Consider the following 16000-nt stretch of genomic DNA (forward strand, 5'->3'; position numbering starts at 1 on the left):
TGCAAACGTCACCGTTCATAGTTTACGAGTAAAGTGCTTTTACTAGAGGGTTAACCTGTTCCACACAAGTAATATCAAATGCATAACAGTACGTTAAACTGTTAAAATATTTAAAAACAACTGTTCTGCATAACTTATTTTATATTACAATTAATTAATTTTATTGATTTTGTTTTGAAACTTCGAGGGTGAACACTGACGCATCTGTGAGCAGCAACCTGGGGAAGGTGTTCTGCAGTATCATTAATGCCCGGATACTGGCCTTCCTTACCACACAGTGTCCCAAGTAAGGGTGGCTTCCTACCAAAACACTACACTACAGTGTAGTGTACACTCATATTTACTGCTGTGGTCACTGAGAGAAGAGAGGTGGACACAGAGAGGAGTGGCGCTGTGGTTACTGAGACAGGAGAGGTGGACACAGAGATGCACTGCAAAAAATATTCCCAAATTAGTGAAATATTCTTTAATAAAATAAATACCATTCAAACAATTTTGGGTAATGAATAACAGAAGAAAACTGTCAATCCTCATGGGGGACACAATGTGACGCTGTTCACGAGTCTGTAGACCCTGTTACTGGGATGTATTCTCTTGTTCTTCCTTGTTTGATAAAAAAAAAAATGTCTATATTAAGATTACATTTAAACTTTTTTCTGTGTTGTGGTTTTTGTATTTTATAAAAACACTGACTTTTATTTATTATTATTTCTCTTCTTTTTCCATACACGCGTAAGGCTAATGGCTTTGGCAACACTGCAAACCCGTCTGGCGTGCCAATAAAGCACCTTGAATTTGAATCTGACAGACAGGGAGAGAGTGAGTGAGGGAGAGAAAAACTTGAAGACTCTTAACAGATCTCCCCAAGTGTGTTTAAAAGTTATTCAGTGTTCCAGCCCCGCGCTGACGAGCACCAGTGAGCGCAGGAGTCCTACAATATCAACAGCCCGGCTCCGGTGTCCTCACTTCTTGCCCTTCTTCGCAGCGCCCCCCTTCCCTCCTTTCTTGGAGTACTTCTCCTCCAGGTTCGCCAGGAAGGAGTTGAAGCCCTGCTCCCGGGATTTCTGCCTCTTCTGTGGTCAGGAAACAAAACAAACACCTCATTAGACTTGTGTGTAACCACACTCTCCGTCTCTCCGTCCAGATCTTCAGTGACTGTGAACCAGTCGCTGTTTTAGAGAAGTGTCCACCATGTGTGTGTCAAATTCCCAGAATGCATTGAGTGATTGACTAAGTAAGACCAGTCTAGCCGAGAGTCTATCGTTATCAATTATACCAAGACAAGGACTGTGTTTATGCAACCAGGCCCTGGTCCTGCCGTTCAGCAGCTCAGGGCCGCACTGCCGAGGACAGGGCTCTCACCTGCAGCATGGCCACCAGGCTGTCCTCGCCGTCCTGCAGCCCCATCTCCTTCTGGACCTTCTCCGCCTCCTTGCGCTCTTTGTCAGCCTGGCAATGCAAGACATGGGGCCATCACAACGCAGCTCTCCGACACACTGTTCACACATTACTGAAACCCCCCTATGGATCCCTAAAGCGCTGTTCCTGGTTACGAGCCCGTCTACGCCAACGCACCACTCTCTTGCGTGCCTTCTTCTTGCGGTCGCTCTCCTGGACGAAGGCGCGGTGGGCCGGCACCTCCCCGGCATCGATGGCGCTCTGGATGATGTCGCGGACGCGTGGCTCGTCCTCCGGCCCAGCGCACAGCAGCGAGGTCATGATGTGGTCCATGTCCCCTTCGGCCTGCGTGTACAGCTGCAGCACGTCGGCCTGCTCCTCCGCAGAGTGCTTGTAGGTCTTCTCAAACTGCAGGATGTCCGCCAGCGTGATCTGGGCAGGGAGAGAGAGAGGAGTTGAGACCAAAAGAGAATTTAAATATTGGGATACGTTCTCTGCCCTGTTTGGTACACACGAGCGGCTGAGGCAGGTCGGCACCTTGGGGAACAGCAGCCTCCAGTACTCGTCCCAGCAGCGCTCCTGGCTCAGGGCATCTGCTTCCTCGTCCACTGTGCCCTGCTCATCGTAGAGCGCCCTCTTCTCCTGGTCACTCAGCACCGTATACACCTGCCCCAAAGTCTGCAACAGACAAGGGCAGTGATGTTCAGACTGTACAATGCACTAGTTAGAGCTCATCTGGATACTGTGGACAGTTCTGGGCTCCACACTTCAAGAATGATATCGCTGCTCTAGAGGCAGTTCAGAGGAGAGCAACCAGACTTATTCCAGGTCTGAAGGGAATGTCCTACTGAGAGACTGAGGAACTGAACCTTTTCACCCTGGAACAGAGGAGATTACATGGGGTCTTGATTCAAGTCTTCAAAATCATGAAAGGCATTGACCACATCAAAGAGGTGTAAACTATGAGCACTCCCTGGCCGGCGGGGGTCCATGACAGCATCCGTCCTCTCACCCCCTTCCTACCTGGAACTTCTCAGTGGCCATCTGGTCATCGGGAGCCCTGTCCGGGTGCACCAGCAGAGAGACCTTGTAGTATCCACGCCGGATCTCGGCCTTGGACGCCTCCCTGGTCACTCCTAGCACCTGGTACAGGTCGGCCGAGCTGAAGAGCTCCTCACAGCGCTGCAGGAGACCCATGGCACTGGGCTGGAAGAGCACACTGCTGTCAGGAAACATGTACAACACACACACACATAATGAACCTACTGTAAGGAAAAGTGTGCTCCTTCCACCAGCTGCACAGAGAACACAGGATCAGTGCATCAGATCTGCACGAAGCATGAGCGCAATCCCGGAAACCACCCATGTATTTACATTTCTACAGCATGCACCCCCTTCGTGTTCATTTCTACAACATGCATCCCCGTCTGTGCATGTTCCTAAAACATGTATCCCCCCTTCGTGTACATGTCTACAGTATGGACCGCTTCTGCCGCTCCGTCCTGCCCTACATACTGTGGGCTCTGTGCTGCCGTCACACACTGATGTACAGGATCATGGGCTCTGACGCGCTGCTACCCGCGCACCGCACCGATGCGTGATGTCCGTCCCCGCATACGAGCACTCGGGCTAAAAGCGCCGCCCGGTCCGGCCCGCAGCTCGCCATCCCCACGACACGGGCAATGCGGCGCAGCGCTGGCGCACTCGGGCTGTTTCCAGAGCCTCCGCCGAGCTCCCGAGAGACGCAACCGCATCTATTGTGTTGTTTTCGGACTCTGTGCTGCTCGGAGAAGCCAAACATGGAGCCCCGGGCCTCGATGCGCTCGACTCACCGGCTTCACAGGGACGGGCGGGATGCGGCTCTGGCGCTGAATGTGATCAGACGGTGGATGTGCGGAGCCCGGTGTGTTTCTCTCCGTCTCCCCGGCTGCTCTTTTCCCGGCTCCGAAATTTGGCGCGCTACGTCACGTCTTCAGCTGTGCGTGCGTGCGTGCGTGCGTGCGTGCGTGCGGGCTCCCGCTGCGACGTCCGTGCGCGTGCTCGTGCGTGTGCTGCGACGTCACAGAAGGGGACTCGGATTGGAAGTGTGTGAAGGTTGTGTGTAGGATTGTATATAATTGTAACAATAAAAACTCTGCTGCTTATTGTTGGCATTTCTCAATCCAGGCTTCACTTTCCCCCCAGGTCTGGTGTTTTCCCCGCTGGAATGTAACTTAAAAGTGTGCCTTAAAGCGCCGGTGATATGCGACACCAATATTACAGCACTGGACACAGAAACAGAGTCAGCAGCTTTATTGATCCTACACACATAGCAAACAAAATATACTATTTTATACAATTATTTAACTATGACATTAAATACCTTTAAACCATCAAACACATCAACACATACTCTATAATAAGCAGAAGCTGCCGATAGCCACAGAGAGAGAGAGAGACAGAGCTCATGGAGTGACTTTCAGTCTAACTAATGCAGACTGGCTGGGTATCACATGTGCGAAGGAGTCCTCTTGTGTGTGAGTGTGTCAGTGTGTGACTCACAGTGTAGTGTCCAGGTGGTCTTGCTGTGCTGTGTCCAGGTGCTCGGACTCCAGCGGACAGGTTACAGAGGAGGCTGTGCTGAAGTAAAGCCTGCACAACACTGACTGTTCTCATTGGTTTGCATTGCTCATGCATGTTCTCTCTATGTAGCGTGTACACTGTGTATGTAACATGTAGTGCGTTATTGTGCGTATCTGTGTGTGTCATGCACTGTGGGCTGTGTATCTCTGTGTTGTGTGTCTGTCATGTGATGTGTGTGTGTGTGTGTGCATGGTCAGTGCACAGTCAGGTCCGGCTGTGCTCTCACCTGCGAAGGCGGCCCAGGGACGGGTGGATGGGGGTGACCGTGCCAGTGGTCAGCAGGACGGAGGGGCACAGGGGCACCTCGTTCCCAGGGGCTGTGGCCGGGGGCCTGAGGGGCCACACCAGACTGCACAGCACAGAGACCAGGACACAGCAGTGGCCGTCCACAGCCATGCCTGGTGCTGTCCACTGGGACACTGGGGGCTGGGAGACATGCACAGGAGGGACACTGTGAGACAGGGGAGCACAGTACAGCACAGCTCAGCAGAGCACAGTAGTGTGCTGTGAACACCATGTGACCCGTTGTCTCATGCCCAGAACACCACACTGGACCTGGTCTAGTGGGAGTTAGAGGCGCAGAGAGGGCTGCCGTCACTATCACGAGATCACACACTGAGCGCCCCTCACACTACGAAATGCTTCCTTCACCTCCTTGTGCGTGAGGAACTATGCAGTTCCAGATAACGTCCCTGCTGAGGAGACTGCGTGGGGAAGCCAAGTCTTTCTAAAGTATTAAATATGTAACAGACTGTCCTACGATTCCAAAACAGCCTTTTATTTAAATCCTACTTACCCACGGCAGTTGTAGTCCGTTTATCATCTCTTTAATTTCACCCCTTTTATTGAATACTGCATCACTCACTTGTTTGCACGGGGTGCGGTCATGTCACACAGACTGTCAGAACCAAACTGCGGTCAGTCAGAGCCAAACTGTGGTCACTGAGAGTGACACTCCGGTCAGTCAGAGCCACATTGCGGTCAGTCAGAGTGACACTGTGGTCAGTCAGAGCCACATTGCGGTCAGTGAGAGTGACACTGCGGTCAGTGAGAGTGACACTGTGGTCAGTCAGAGCCACACTGCGGTCAGTGAGAGTGACACTGTGGTCAGTCAGAGCCACACTGCGGTTGGTCAGCTCGAGGACAACACTGCACAAACAAGGCCAATTTGACTAAACCAAATTATACAACACCTCAAACACTCACAACACTAAAACACAGAACAAACAGGAGTCTATTGAGGGTTCGATAGCAAAATACACCCTGGCAGAATACCTGGTGACAGCCAGAAACACAAAGCACAGGCAGATCCTGACCAAATACCAGCTCAAGCAACCTGGAAGACCTGGATGACTAGAGAGAACCGGTGCTTTGGACACTGAGACAGGAGAGGTGGACACAGAAAGGAGTGGCGCTGTGGTCACAGAGACAGGAGAGGGGAACACAGAGAGGAGCAGCGCTGTGGTCACTGATAGACAGGAGAGGTCTTTGTCTAACTAGTGGAAAATATTCCCAAACAAGGGACAAATATAATAATAAAATCACTCTCATAATCCCACAATTACCACGAATGAGACAGAAAAACTATCAGTCGTGCTGGGAGAGGGATGCACAACCTCACTGGCTGCCCAATACGTGTCCAACTGTCACAGCCTGAGGGACAGTTTATAGACACCATGCCAACTAGAGGGAGGGAGGGAGTAGAATGGAAGGGAATCTGTTCTGTTTATATTTGGGTTGTGTGAGGGTGGGTGGAGGGATACATATGTGTATATATAGGAATCTATGTGGACTCCTCACTTTCTCCATCCAAACAATGTGGGGAAGCAATAAAAAAGGCAAGCAGAGTGTTAGGGTATATTGACAAAAGTGTAGAATTGAGAACAAGGGCAGTGATGTTCAGACTGTACAATGCACTAGTTAGAGCTCATCTGGATACTGTGGACAGCTCTGGGCTCCACACTTCAAGAAAGATATCGCTGCTCTAGAGGCAGTTCAGAGGAGAGCAACCAGACTTATTCCAGGTCTGAAGGGAATGTCCTACTGAGAGACTGAGGGACCTGAACCTTCTCACCCTGGAACAGAGGAGACTACGTGGGGACTTGATCCAAGTCTTCAATATCATGAAAGGCATCGACCCCATCATACCAGAGGAGCTTTTCCAGATCAGCAGGGACACTCGCACCCAGGACACAAATGGAAATTGGGCTTCAAGGCATTCAAGACACTTCTTCACACAGAGAGGCGTCACAATCTGAACAAACTCCCCAGCGATGTGGCTGAAGAGACAATTTGGGAACATTCACAAACAGACTGGATAGGATCCTTGATCACTTAGTTATTAATGGACACCAAATGAGCATGATGGGGTGAATGGCCTCCTCTCCATTGGACACTTTCTTATGTTTCTTAAGTTCTAATACCCTACACTGTTGTTATGCCAATAAAGCAAATTGAATTGAAAACGCAATTGAATTGAGATAGATAGAGAGAGAGAGAGAGAGAGAGAGAGAGAGAGAGAGAAAGAGAGCGAGAGAGAGGGTGTGTGTTTAAAATAGGGCTAAAGCACAATTATTGACACGTTATAATTTTAGAACGTAAAACAGTTTAATACATATTATTTTATTAAACTTGAAATTTGAAATACATCTTTTACTTTACTGTTACCAACACAAGTGCTGGTATAAAAATAACAAGGTCTGTAAAAACATACAAACTTAGATACACAAGGTTAATAAAACAATGTAAGAACTAAACATGAAAAATGTCCTAATGAACTCTTTAATAATAACAGGCAATGTTTGATATAAAAGAAAAATACGCAATCTATATTTTTCTTTGTCACATTTTGTATAACATTTGTTTAAAATTAAAAGCAAACAGCACAAGTGGAAATCACTCAGAATTCAAAGCAATAAGCTAATCCCACGCAGAGTCTGGGTGTGGGTGCGGGTCCCTCTCATGTCAGTGACCGGGTTTTATTTACTGAACCGAATTACGTACTTTGGAAAAAACAACTATGACTGCCATGGGGAACTCTGCAGGATTCAATAAAAGGCTGTTTCGGAACCGCAGGACATTAAGAAGTATTCGATCTAAACCAAAAGAGGCCGTGTGTCATTTGTTAACGAATATGCAAATTAGTAATGAATTGCCGTTGATGGACTGTCCCTGGTGATGAACTGTACCTGGTGAGGAATTGTGCGTGATGAAATGTTCGTGCTGAAATGCCGTAGACCCGCCGATACTGCCGCCGCTCCTGCTCCTGCCACCGCCGCTCCTGCTCCTGCCACCGCCGGTACCGCGCCTGCCGCCGCCGGTACCACTCCTGCCGCCGCTGGGTACCGCTACTGCCGCCGGTACTGCTGCTGCTGCTGCTGCTGATACAGCTGCTGATACAGCTGCTGATACTGCTGCTGCTGCTGCTGATGCTGCTGCTGCTGCTGCTGATGTTGCTGCTGATGCTGCTGCTGCTGCTGCTGCTGCTGGTACTGCCGGTACAGCTGCAGATACTGCTGCTGGTACTGCTGCTGGTACAGCTGCTGGCACAGCTGCTGGTATTGCTGCTGGTACTGCTGCTGATACAGCTGCTGGTACTGCTGCTGGCACTGCTGCTGATACAGCTGCTGGTACAGCTGCTGCTGGTACTGCTGCTGGTACTGCTGCTGGTACTGCTCATCCAAGGCCTCCGCCTCCTCGTCCGCCTCCGCCTCCTCGACCACCGTGCCCTGCTCGTCGTACAGCGCCCTCTTCTCCCGGTCGCTCAGCACCGCATACACCTGCCCCAGAGTCTGCAACACAGGGACACCAGCCTTTGGTCACAGCACCTCAATGTACATCTTTATTTTAAGAGAGGTGTAAAGCACGTGTAGATGGATACTGCCTGACCGGCTCTGGGGGGAAGCCGCGCGTCATTGTCTACATATAGTTTCAAATTTGGTGGTACAGGTGGAGAAGAATACCAAACTAAGCCCCAACCAACCGTCGGCGCCTCACGTAGGCCTGTGGCAATTATTACATGATTGCCTGTGCGCAATTATTTGAGCTGACATCAATCAATTTACACATCTTTAGATTCCACAATCATACGTTTCCTTCCAAATAAGCAAATTTTATGCCAATTTTAGAAACGTCGCAACAAATAGAATGCGTGTCGGGTGCGTTTCCATCAGTTGATGTCTCCCCTTTGGGGCGGCAATGCGTCTGGCAACTCTGGGGAAAGTTGTGCTGCAGATAATTTACAGACAGTCCTTTGCTGCTTAATTTCAGTATTTAAACTCAGTTTAGAATTGTTGTGCGATGCAGTCGGACCAAAAAGCAATAAACTTTGTAAACTGGTGTATAAATCGGTACTCACATATCTAAGCAGACTGATACAATTATAAAACATAAATAACCAGTTGTAAAAATAGCATAATAGCATAAATATAACATCTCTTGCAACGTGAAAGTGCTTTGAAATGGCAGCTGTGTATCAATGCAGAAAACGTGCTTTTCAACACTGCACAGCTCTACACCTAATACAACTGAATTAGCACATGATCAAACAAGTGACTGATCCAGGCATTGATCCAGAGAGCCGGGTTTGCAATGAGATCAAGACTGAATTCCACAGGAGAGTCAGAAACTTGCTGAGCCGATCCGGACGAGAGCTATAGCAGGTGTAAATCTAATACAATAAATATGAATATATGATGTGTAGAAAATCAACATGATTATAACTATTTCACAATGACTAATGTTATTACAAAGACCATATTGTCAGCTATATTATATTCAGTTTAGCCTACCGCAGGTCCGACGGTTAGATAATAAACTTATTAACGTATTAACTTATTATAACTTATTAATTTTGAAGTGTTTACAGCTGAAACGCCCTATATGTATTTAATTCAAATATTTATGCGGGAGAAATTCACATACGCAGAGATATTTACTTTTGAATTGCAAAAGCCAATTAAATCCTTAATCACAATTAATCTCTCTTCCCCTTCTTACCTGGTACTTCTTGGTGGCCAGCTGGTCGTTGGGCGCCCTGTCGGGGTGCACCAGCAGAGAGACCTTGAAGTATCCGTGGCGGACCTTGGCCTCGGACGCCTCCCTGGTCACTCCTAGCACCTGGTACAGGTCGGCCGAGCTGAAGAGCTCCTCACAGCGCTGCAGGAGACCCATGGCACTGGGCTGGAAGAGCACACTGCTGTCAGGAAACATGTACAACACACACACACACACACACACACACTCACAAACTGTGGGTAACCAGTAAGACCACACAGACACACACCTGTTAGTAACCAGGCGGACACACACCCACCCCTGTGGGTAACAAGGCAGAAGTAGGAACTGCAGCGAGAACTGTAAATCACATTGCTTTGGTTGCTCTCTCATTATGCTGCTCATCCAAATGCCACGATAGCCTGCATACACTATTACTACTATGAACCTACTGTAAGGAAAAGTGTGCTCCTCACTTCACTGAAAACACGTCACACCGCTGCTACAGCATCAGTGCATCACAGGAAAAGTGTGCTCCTCACTGCACAGAGAACACGTCACACAGGATCAGTGCGTCACAGGAAAAGTGTGCTCCTTGCTGCACAGAGGACACGTCACACAGCATCAGTGCATCACAGGAAAAGAGTGCTCCTCGCTTCACCGAGAACACGTCACACAGCATCAGTGCATCACAGGTAAAGAGTGCTCCTTGCTGCACGTCACACAGCATCAGTGCATCACAGGAAAAGTGTGCTACTAGCTTCACAGAGAACACGTCACACAGCATCAGTGCATCACAGGAAAAGTGTGCTACTAGCTTCACAGAGAACACGTCACACAGCATCAGTGCATCACAGGAAAAGTGTGCTCCTGCTGCACAGAGAACACGTCACACAGCATCAGTGCATCACAGGAAAAGCGTGCTCCTCATTGTACAGAAGACACGTCACACAGGATCAGTGCATCACAGGAAAAGTGTGCTCCTGCTGCACAGAGAACACGTCACACAGGATCAGTGCATTACAGGAAAAGTGTGCTCCTGCTGCACGTCACACAGGGTCAGTGCATCACAGGTAAAGTGTGCTCCTCGCTGCACGTCACACAGGGTCAGTGCATCACAGGTAAAGTGTGCTCCTCACTGTACAGAGGACACATCACACAGGATCAGTGCATCACAGGAAAAGTGTGCTCCTGCTGCACGTCACACAGGGTCAGTGCATCACAGGTAAAGTGTGCTCCTGCTGCACGTCACACAGGGTCAGTGCATCACAGGTAAAGTGTGCTCCTGCTGCACGTCACACAGGGTCAGTGCATCACAGGTGAAGTGTGCTCCTGCTGCACGTCACACAGGGTCAGTGCATCACAGGTAAAGTGTGCTCCTCGCTGCACGTCACACAGGGTCAGTGCATCACAGGTAAAGTGTGCTCCTCACTGTACAGAGGACACATCACACAGGATCAGTGCATCACAGGAAAAGTGTGCTCCTGCTGCACGTCACACAGGGTCAGTGCATCACAGGTAAAGTGTGCTCCTCACTGCACGTCACACAGGGTCAGTGCATCACAGGTAAAGTGTGCTCCTGCTGCACAGAGAACACATCACATAGCATCAGTGCATCACAGGTAAAGTGTGCTCCTGCTGCACAGAGAACACGTCACACAGGATCAGTGCATCACAGGAAAAAGTGTGCTCCTCACTGCACGTCACACAGGGTCAGTGCATCACAGGTAAAGTGTGCTCCTCGCTGCACTTCACACAGGGTCAGTGCATCACAGGTAAAGTGTGCTCCTCACTGCACGTCACACAGGGTCAGTGCATCACAGGTAAAGTGTGCTCCTCACTGTACAGAGGACACGTCACACAGGGTCAGTGCATCACAGGTAAAGTGTGCTCCTCACTGTACAGAGGACACGTCACACAGGGTCAGTGCATCACAGGTAAAGTGTGCTCCTCACTGCACGTCACACAGGGTCAGTGCATCACAGGTAAAGTGTGCTCCTCGCGGCACTTCACACAGGGTCAGTGCATCACAGGTAAAGTGTGCTCCTCGCTGCACGTCACACAGCATCAGTGCATCACAGGAAAAGTGTGCTCCTGCTGCACAGAGAACACGTCACACAGCATCAGTGCATCACAGGAAAAGCGTGCTCCTCATTGTACAGAGGACACGTCACACAGGATCAGTGCATTACAGGAAAAGTGTGCTCCTGCTGCACGTCACACAGGGTCAGTGCATCACAGGTAAAGTGTGCTCCTCACTGTACAGAGGACACGTCACACAGGGTCAGTGCATCACAGGTGAAGTGTGCTCCTCACTGTACAGAGGACACGTCACACAGGGTCAGTGCATCACAGGTAAAGTGTGCTCCTCACTGTACAGAGGACACGTCACACAGGGTCAGTGCATCACAGGTAAAGTGTTCTCCTCACTGTACAGAGGACACGTCACACAGGGTCAGTGCATCACAGGTAAAGTGTGCTCCTCACTGTACAGAGGACACGTCACACAGGGTCAGTGCATCACAGGTAAAGTGTGCTCCTCACTGTACAGAGGACACGTCACACAGGGTCAGTGCATCACAGGAAAAGTGTGCTCCTGCTGCACGTCACACAGGGTCAGTGCATCACAGGTAAAGTGTGCTCCTCACTGTACAGAGGACACGTCACACAGGGTCAGTGCATCACAGGTAAAGTGTGCTCCTCACTGCACGTCACACAGGGTCAGTGCATCACAGGTAAAGTGTGCTCCTCACTGTACAGAGGACACGTCACACAGGGTCAGTGCATCACAGGTAAAGTGTGCTCCTCACTGTACAGAGGACACGTCACACAGGGTCAGTGCATCACAGGTAAAGTGTGCTCCTCACTGTACAGAGGACACGTCACACAGGGTCAGTGCATCACAGGTAAAGTGTGCTCCTCACTGCACGTCACACAGGGTCAGTGCATCACAGGTAAAGTGTGCTCCTCACTGTACAGAGGACACGTCACACAGGGTCAGTGCATCACAGGTAAAGTGTGCTCCTCACTGTACAGAGGACACGTCACACAGGGTCAGTGCATCACAGGTAAAGTGTGCTCCTCACTGTACAGAGGACACGTCACACAGGGTCAGTGCATCACAGGTAAAGTGTGCTCCTCACTGTACAGAGGACACGTCACACAGGGTCAGTGCATCACAGGTAAAGTGTGCTCCTCACTGTACAGAGGACACGTCACACAGGGTCAGTGCATCACAGACGGAGCACGAGCGCGCCCTGCAGGGAGTGGGCTGCACGTGCAATCCCGGGTCTATATAAACACGGAAATGACATCGATCCCATGATGCAGTTCGGCAAAGGAGCTGGCGCCATTATTGACGTCACGTCGTGTGGGGAGGATGTTAAAAACACTCACTTCCGCTTCCAGGTAAATACTACTCGTTTACTCGGACTTTGGAGATATAAACCAACAGGGCGACCCATGATCGACTGCAAATGTAATGAAACGCGAATGTGTGAATTAAATCACTTTTGCCTACCACGAAGGTTCATATGTTTTTCAACTTGTTTTCACCTAAACTGTCACTAGCCAAAATACCACTAACTCACATCAAAGACAATACATTTTGTTTTATACAAAGTAAGTGGTTTCTACCGTAATTGCCACATGATGTGAAGGCAGGTTATTCGGTTCCCGAAGTGCGATAAACACACGTCACTTCCTAGCCGTGTGAGACATTCCCAGTTGACCCAGATAAACCCAGTCATTTCACACATTTCTAAGACAAAAGAGCCCGGATGGCCACAATCCGCCGAGACTTTGCACCACTTCTGTGTAGAAATCTATTTAAATTGGTATTGATTGCTAACATTCCGTCAGCTCTGAACTATTTCATTAACATTTAAAAATAAGACGTGCATATACAAAATGATTTAGTGTTTGTTAGGCCACTTTGACTTAAGTACTCGAATAATATTGATTCAGCTCGATCTCAAGGCATATTCATAATGTCAGTTTTTATGTGCCTTTAAGATTCTTATTCTGCATGGCTTTTTCTACTAAAACGTAACTTACAAACTATAAAGTAACTTTTGGTTTGACCAGTAATATTTAACAGATCAACGATGGCACAAGAGCGTGTAGCAAACCCTTCAGGACGAGGTTTGCATGTTAACTATTTTGTGGTCAATGACTTTTTTTAACCAGTAAATCCATGTTAACAATTATCTTGTTAAACAATACGGGGGTGTTTTATCTCGGACACTGTATATTGATTTACTTGTATGAAACATGTTAAAGGGGGAGCTCTGAAAATCCATGTTTTCTATCAGTAGAGATGTATGATGTGGAGTAGTGTGCTTGATTGTCACCTGACGGACCTCCGAAGGTTTATAAACGCATCCGAATGTCTGGAGAGCAATCGAACCTTCGAGCGTTCGGAGACTATGCATTCGAACATACAGGTACCTATTGGCTGTTACAGCAAGCCAGATTAAACCAGTCACGGAAGACTGTGTTATGATGTCGGACGAAACAATTGCCAAAATATACGTGACTTAGCTGCAAGGTTTTAGTTCAGATCGCCAAGTCTCGGCAAACTGTCTGCCAGAACTTTCAAACCAAGATGTTTAAGGCTATTGGAGTCCATCAGTCGGATCATCGTGTGTACTAATGACTATTTTGAAAATCTCTGATTGCTAATTACGTCTTACTATATATTTGTAAACGCACTTTTTACAGAGTTAATCTTGAAATTGATGTCTGGAATTGTTTATACTTGATTATCTAATTAGCCGTAGTGTTGGTTTGTAATGATGGATTATTCAAATACAAATGTTACACTGACCACAGTAAATGCTAACGAACCTAATTTCAAGTGTAACTATAGTGTGTGTATATCTATATCTATATTAATATCTATATCTATAGAGATATATAGATATATATAATCGTACCCTGTATTGTACATCAGGTTTATATTATAACTATTAAATGCATTTAGTAGCGTATTGCCGGTAATGTTTTAATTGAATGTTATGGCCTGTTTAATACTGCTTCATGTTTAATAAAATGAAATCGCACTTTGTGGTTAATGTTTTTTTATTCATAACCCTAATACATTTTATTTTGGTGAATTTTATTATTGTGAAAAAATCCATAAAAGGATTGTTACTTTAGGCTACTGCAGCCATTCTCAGATGGGACAATGTATTCATTACAAAATCACACTAAGTACATGGATAACACCATCTAAAATCCATGTTCTAATTTTCATTTATTTTTGGCAAACATTTCCGACGGTGAAGTTGTATTTCTCGGCCTTAAAATAAACCCTGACTGCCTAGTAGAAGTAGTCATATGCTTGCAGGCCGAAGTTTGTTTTTGTCCGTGGTTACACTTCTCCCGTTAGCTGTCAAGGTATTGTAAACCTCGGATTCCTACCTTTTCATTTACTTAAGCGGATGAAATCTGAAATGGGGCCAACGTTGGTTATATAAAGCATAAACTGCGAGTGTGTTCACTCTCCCTTCCGGGCTCCATTGTTAGCCCCGCCTATCTGTGACATAATTGTCCTTTCCTTCTTTATATAGTCCTAGGCGCAATCCCGGAAACCACCCATGTATTTACATTTCTACAGCATGCACCCCCTTCGTGTACATTTCTACAACATGCATCCCCGTCTGTGCATGTTCCTAAAACATGTATCCCCCCTTCGTGTACATGTCTACAGTATGGACCGCTTCTGCCGCTCCGTCCTGCCTACATACTGTGGGCTCTGTGCTGCCGTCACACACTGATGTACAGGATCATGGGCTCTGACGCGCTGCTACCCGCGCACCGCACCGATGCGTGATGTCCGTCCCCGCATACGAGCACTCGGGCTAAAAGCGCCGCCCGGTCCGGCCCGCAGCTCGCCATCCCCACGACACGGGCAATGCGGCGCAGCGCTGGCGCACTCGGGCTGTTTCCAGAGCCTCCGCCGAGCTCCCGAGAGACGCAACCGCATCTATTGTGTTGTTTTCCGACTCTGTGCTGCTCGGAGAAGCCAAACATGGAGCCCCGGGCCTCGATGCGCTCGACTCACCGGCTTCACAGGGACGGGCGGGATGCGGCTCTGGCGCTGAATGTGATCAGACGGTGCTTCCTCTCCGTGGACGGTGGATCTGAGGCAGCCCGGTGTGTTTTTCGCGGTCGGCCCGGCTGCTCTCGCTGTCGATACAATGGCTGCGTTCACGACACTTCTGTCCCGGCTGGCTTGCAGGCGTGAGTCTGCGTGTGACGTCACGGGCGGTGCAGACGCAGCGTGGGCAGGAAGAGGAAGTGCCCGAGCGGAAGCGCGATGGCGGTGCCGGGAGAATTCAGTCCTAAGCGCGGAAGTGGCTGTGATCGGAGTTCCCTTCGTAATTTACTGTGCAATCAGAAGAGTGATAATTTTAATCGGTTTATATCAGATTAAGTAGCTTTACGACCCTTTAATTATCTTTCATTAGTGTAACTATTACTGCTCATGGTTGGGACACTTAAGGGTTAAAGACGCACACTTGTAATTACAAGTTTTTGCGTACAATATATTTACACTGATTTACAATCTACATTTAAATGTTTGATTTGAGAGAAATACATATGTAAAACATGTTATATGTATTAAGGATTTCTTTGCCAGATGTGCAACTTATGAATGTGCATAATACATGGAAATGAGGTTATAATGTATCCGTACACCACTATAACAGGCATATCATTTTATTGTTGAACTGTCAACTTTAAAATATTTCTGTTGTACTTCGCCATATGAAACGCATACGCTCCTCCATGCCATGACTCGCAGGCGATCCACACCCCCTGGCTAGGTGGCGGTGCAGGCAGGAGGGCTGTCTGGGGCCGCCGCCCCTCTTTGTCGCGCAGCGCTCGTTGAAGCTGTGGATGCGTGACCGGTTACGTCATCTACGTGAAGTCACGGATTTGTCGCTGTGGCTGCACGCGAAACCGCGTACTACACGTA

At 48.3% G+C, this 16000-nt stretch overlaps 2 protein-coding genes across 7 annotated transcripts; both read right to left on the reverse strand.

The window, feature by feature from the left end:
• Positions 1–451: 451 nt before the first annotated feature.
• On the reverse strand, positions 452–3384 carry LOC136715940 (dnaJ homolog subfamily C member 9). Of its 3 annotated transcripts, none has more exons than XM_066693356.1 (6): positions 3231–3384; positions 2422–2617; positions 1936–2076; positions 1576–1830; positions 1363–1449; positions 452–1073 (listed from the first exon to the last, which is right to left on the reverse strand). In XM_066693356.1, exons 2-6 carry the CDS (start codon positions 2593–2595, stop codon positions 963–965), a joined length of 768 nt encoding a protein of 255 aa, XP_066549453.1. In that variant the 5' UTR covers positions 2596–2617; positions 3231–3384; the 3' UTR covers positions 452–962. The 3 variants fall into 3 exon arrangements, with proteins under 3 accessions (XP_066549453.1, XP_066549454.1, XP_066549455.1); XM_066693357.1 differs by having other exon boundaries at positions 2422–2604; positions 3231–3374; XM_066693358.1 differs by having other exon boundaries at positions 2422–2620; positions 3231–3372.
• A 3237-nt stretch (positions 3385–6621) lies between these two features.
• On the reverse strand, positions 6622–15280 carry LOC136715942 (dnaJ homolog subfamily C member 9). 4 transcript variants are annotated; one of them, XM_066693360.1, is made up of 3 exons: positions 15083–15280; positions 9019–9214; positions 6622–7811 (listed from the first exon to the last, which is right to left on the reverse strand). In XM_066693360.1, exons 2-3 carry the CDS (start codon positions 9190–9192, stop codon positions 7368–7370), a joined length of 618 nt encoding a protein of 205 aa, XP_066549457.1. In that variant the 5' UTR covers positions 9193–9214; positions 15083–15280; the 3' UTR covers positions 6622–7367. The 4 variants fall into 4 exon arrangements, with proteins under 4 accessions (XP_066549457.1, XP_066549458.1, XP_066549456.1 ...); XM_066693361.1 differs by having other exon boundaries at positions 9019–9217; XM_066693359.1 differs by having other exon boundaries at positions 9019–9201; positions 15083–15279.
• Positions 15281–16000: the final 720 nt, after the last annotated feature.

Source organism: Amia ocellicauda, chromosome 20, assembly GCF_036373705.1.
Source record: "Amia ocellicauda isolate fAmiCal2 chromosome 20, fAmiCal2.hap1, whole genome shotgun sequence".
Lineage (NCBI taxonomy): Eukaryota > Metazoa > Chordata > Actinopteri > Amiiformes > Amiidae > Amia > Amia ocellicauda.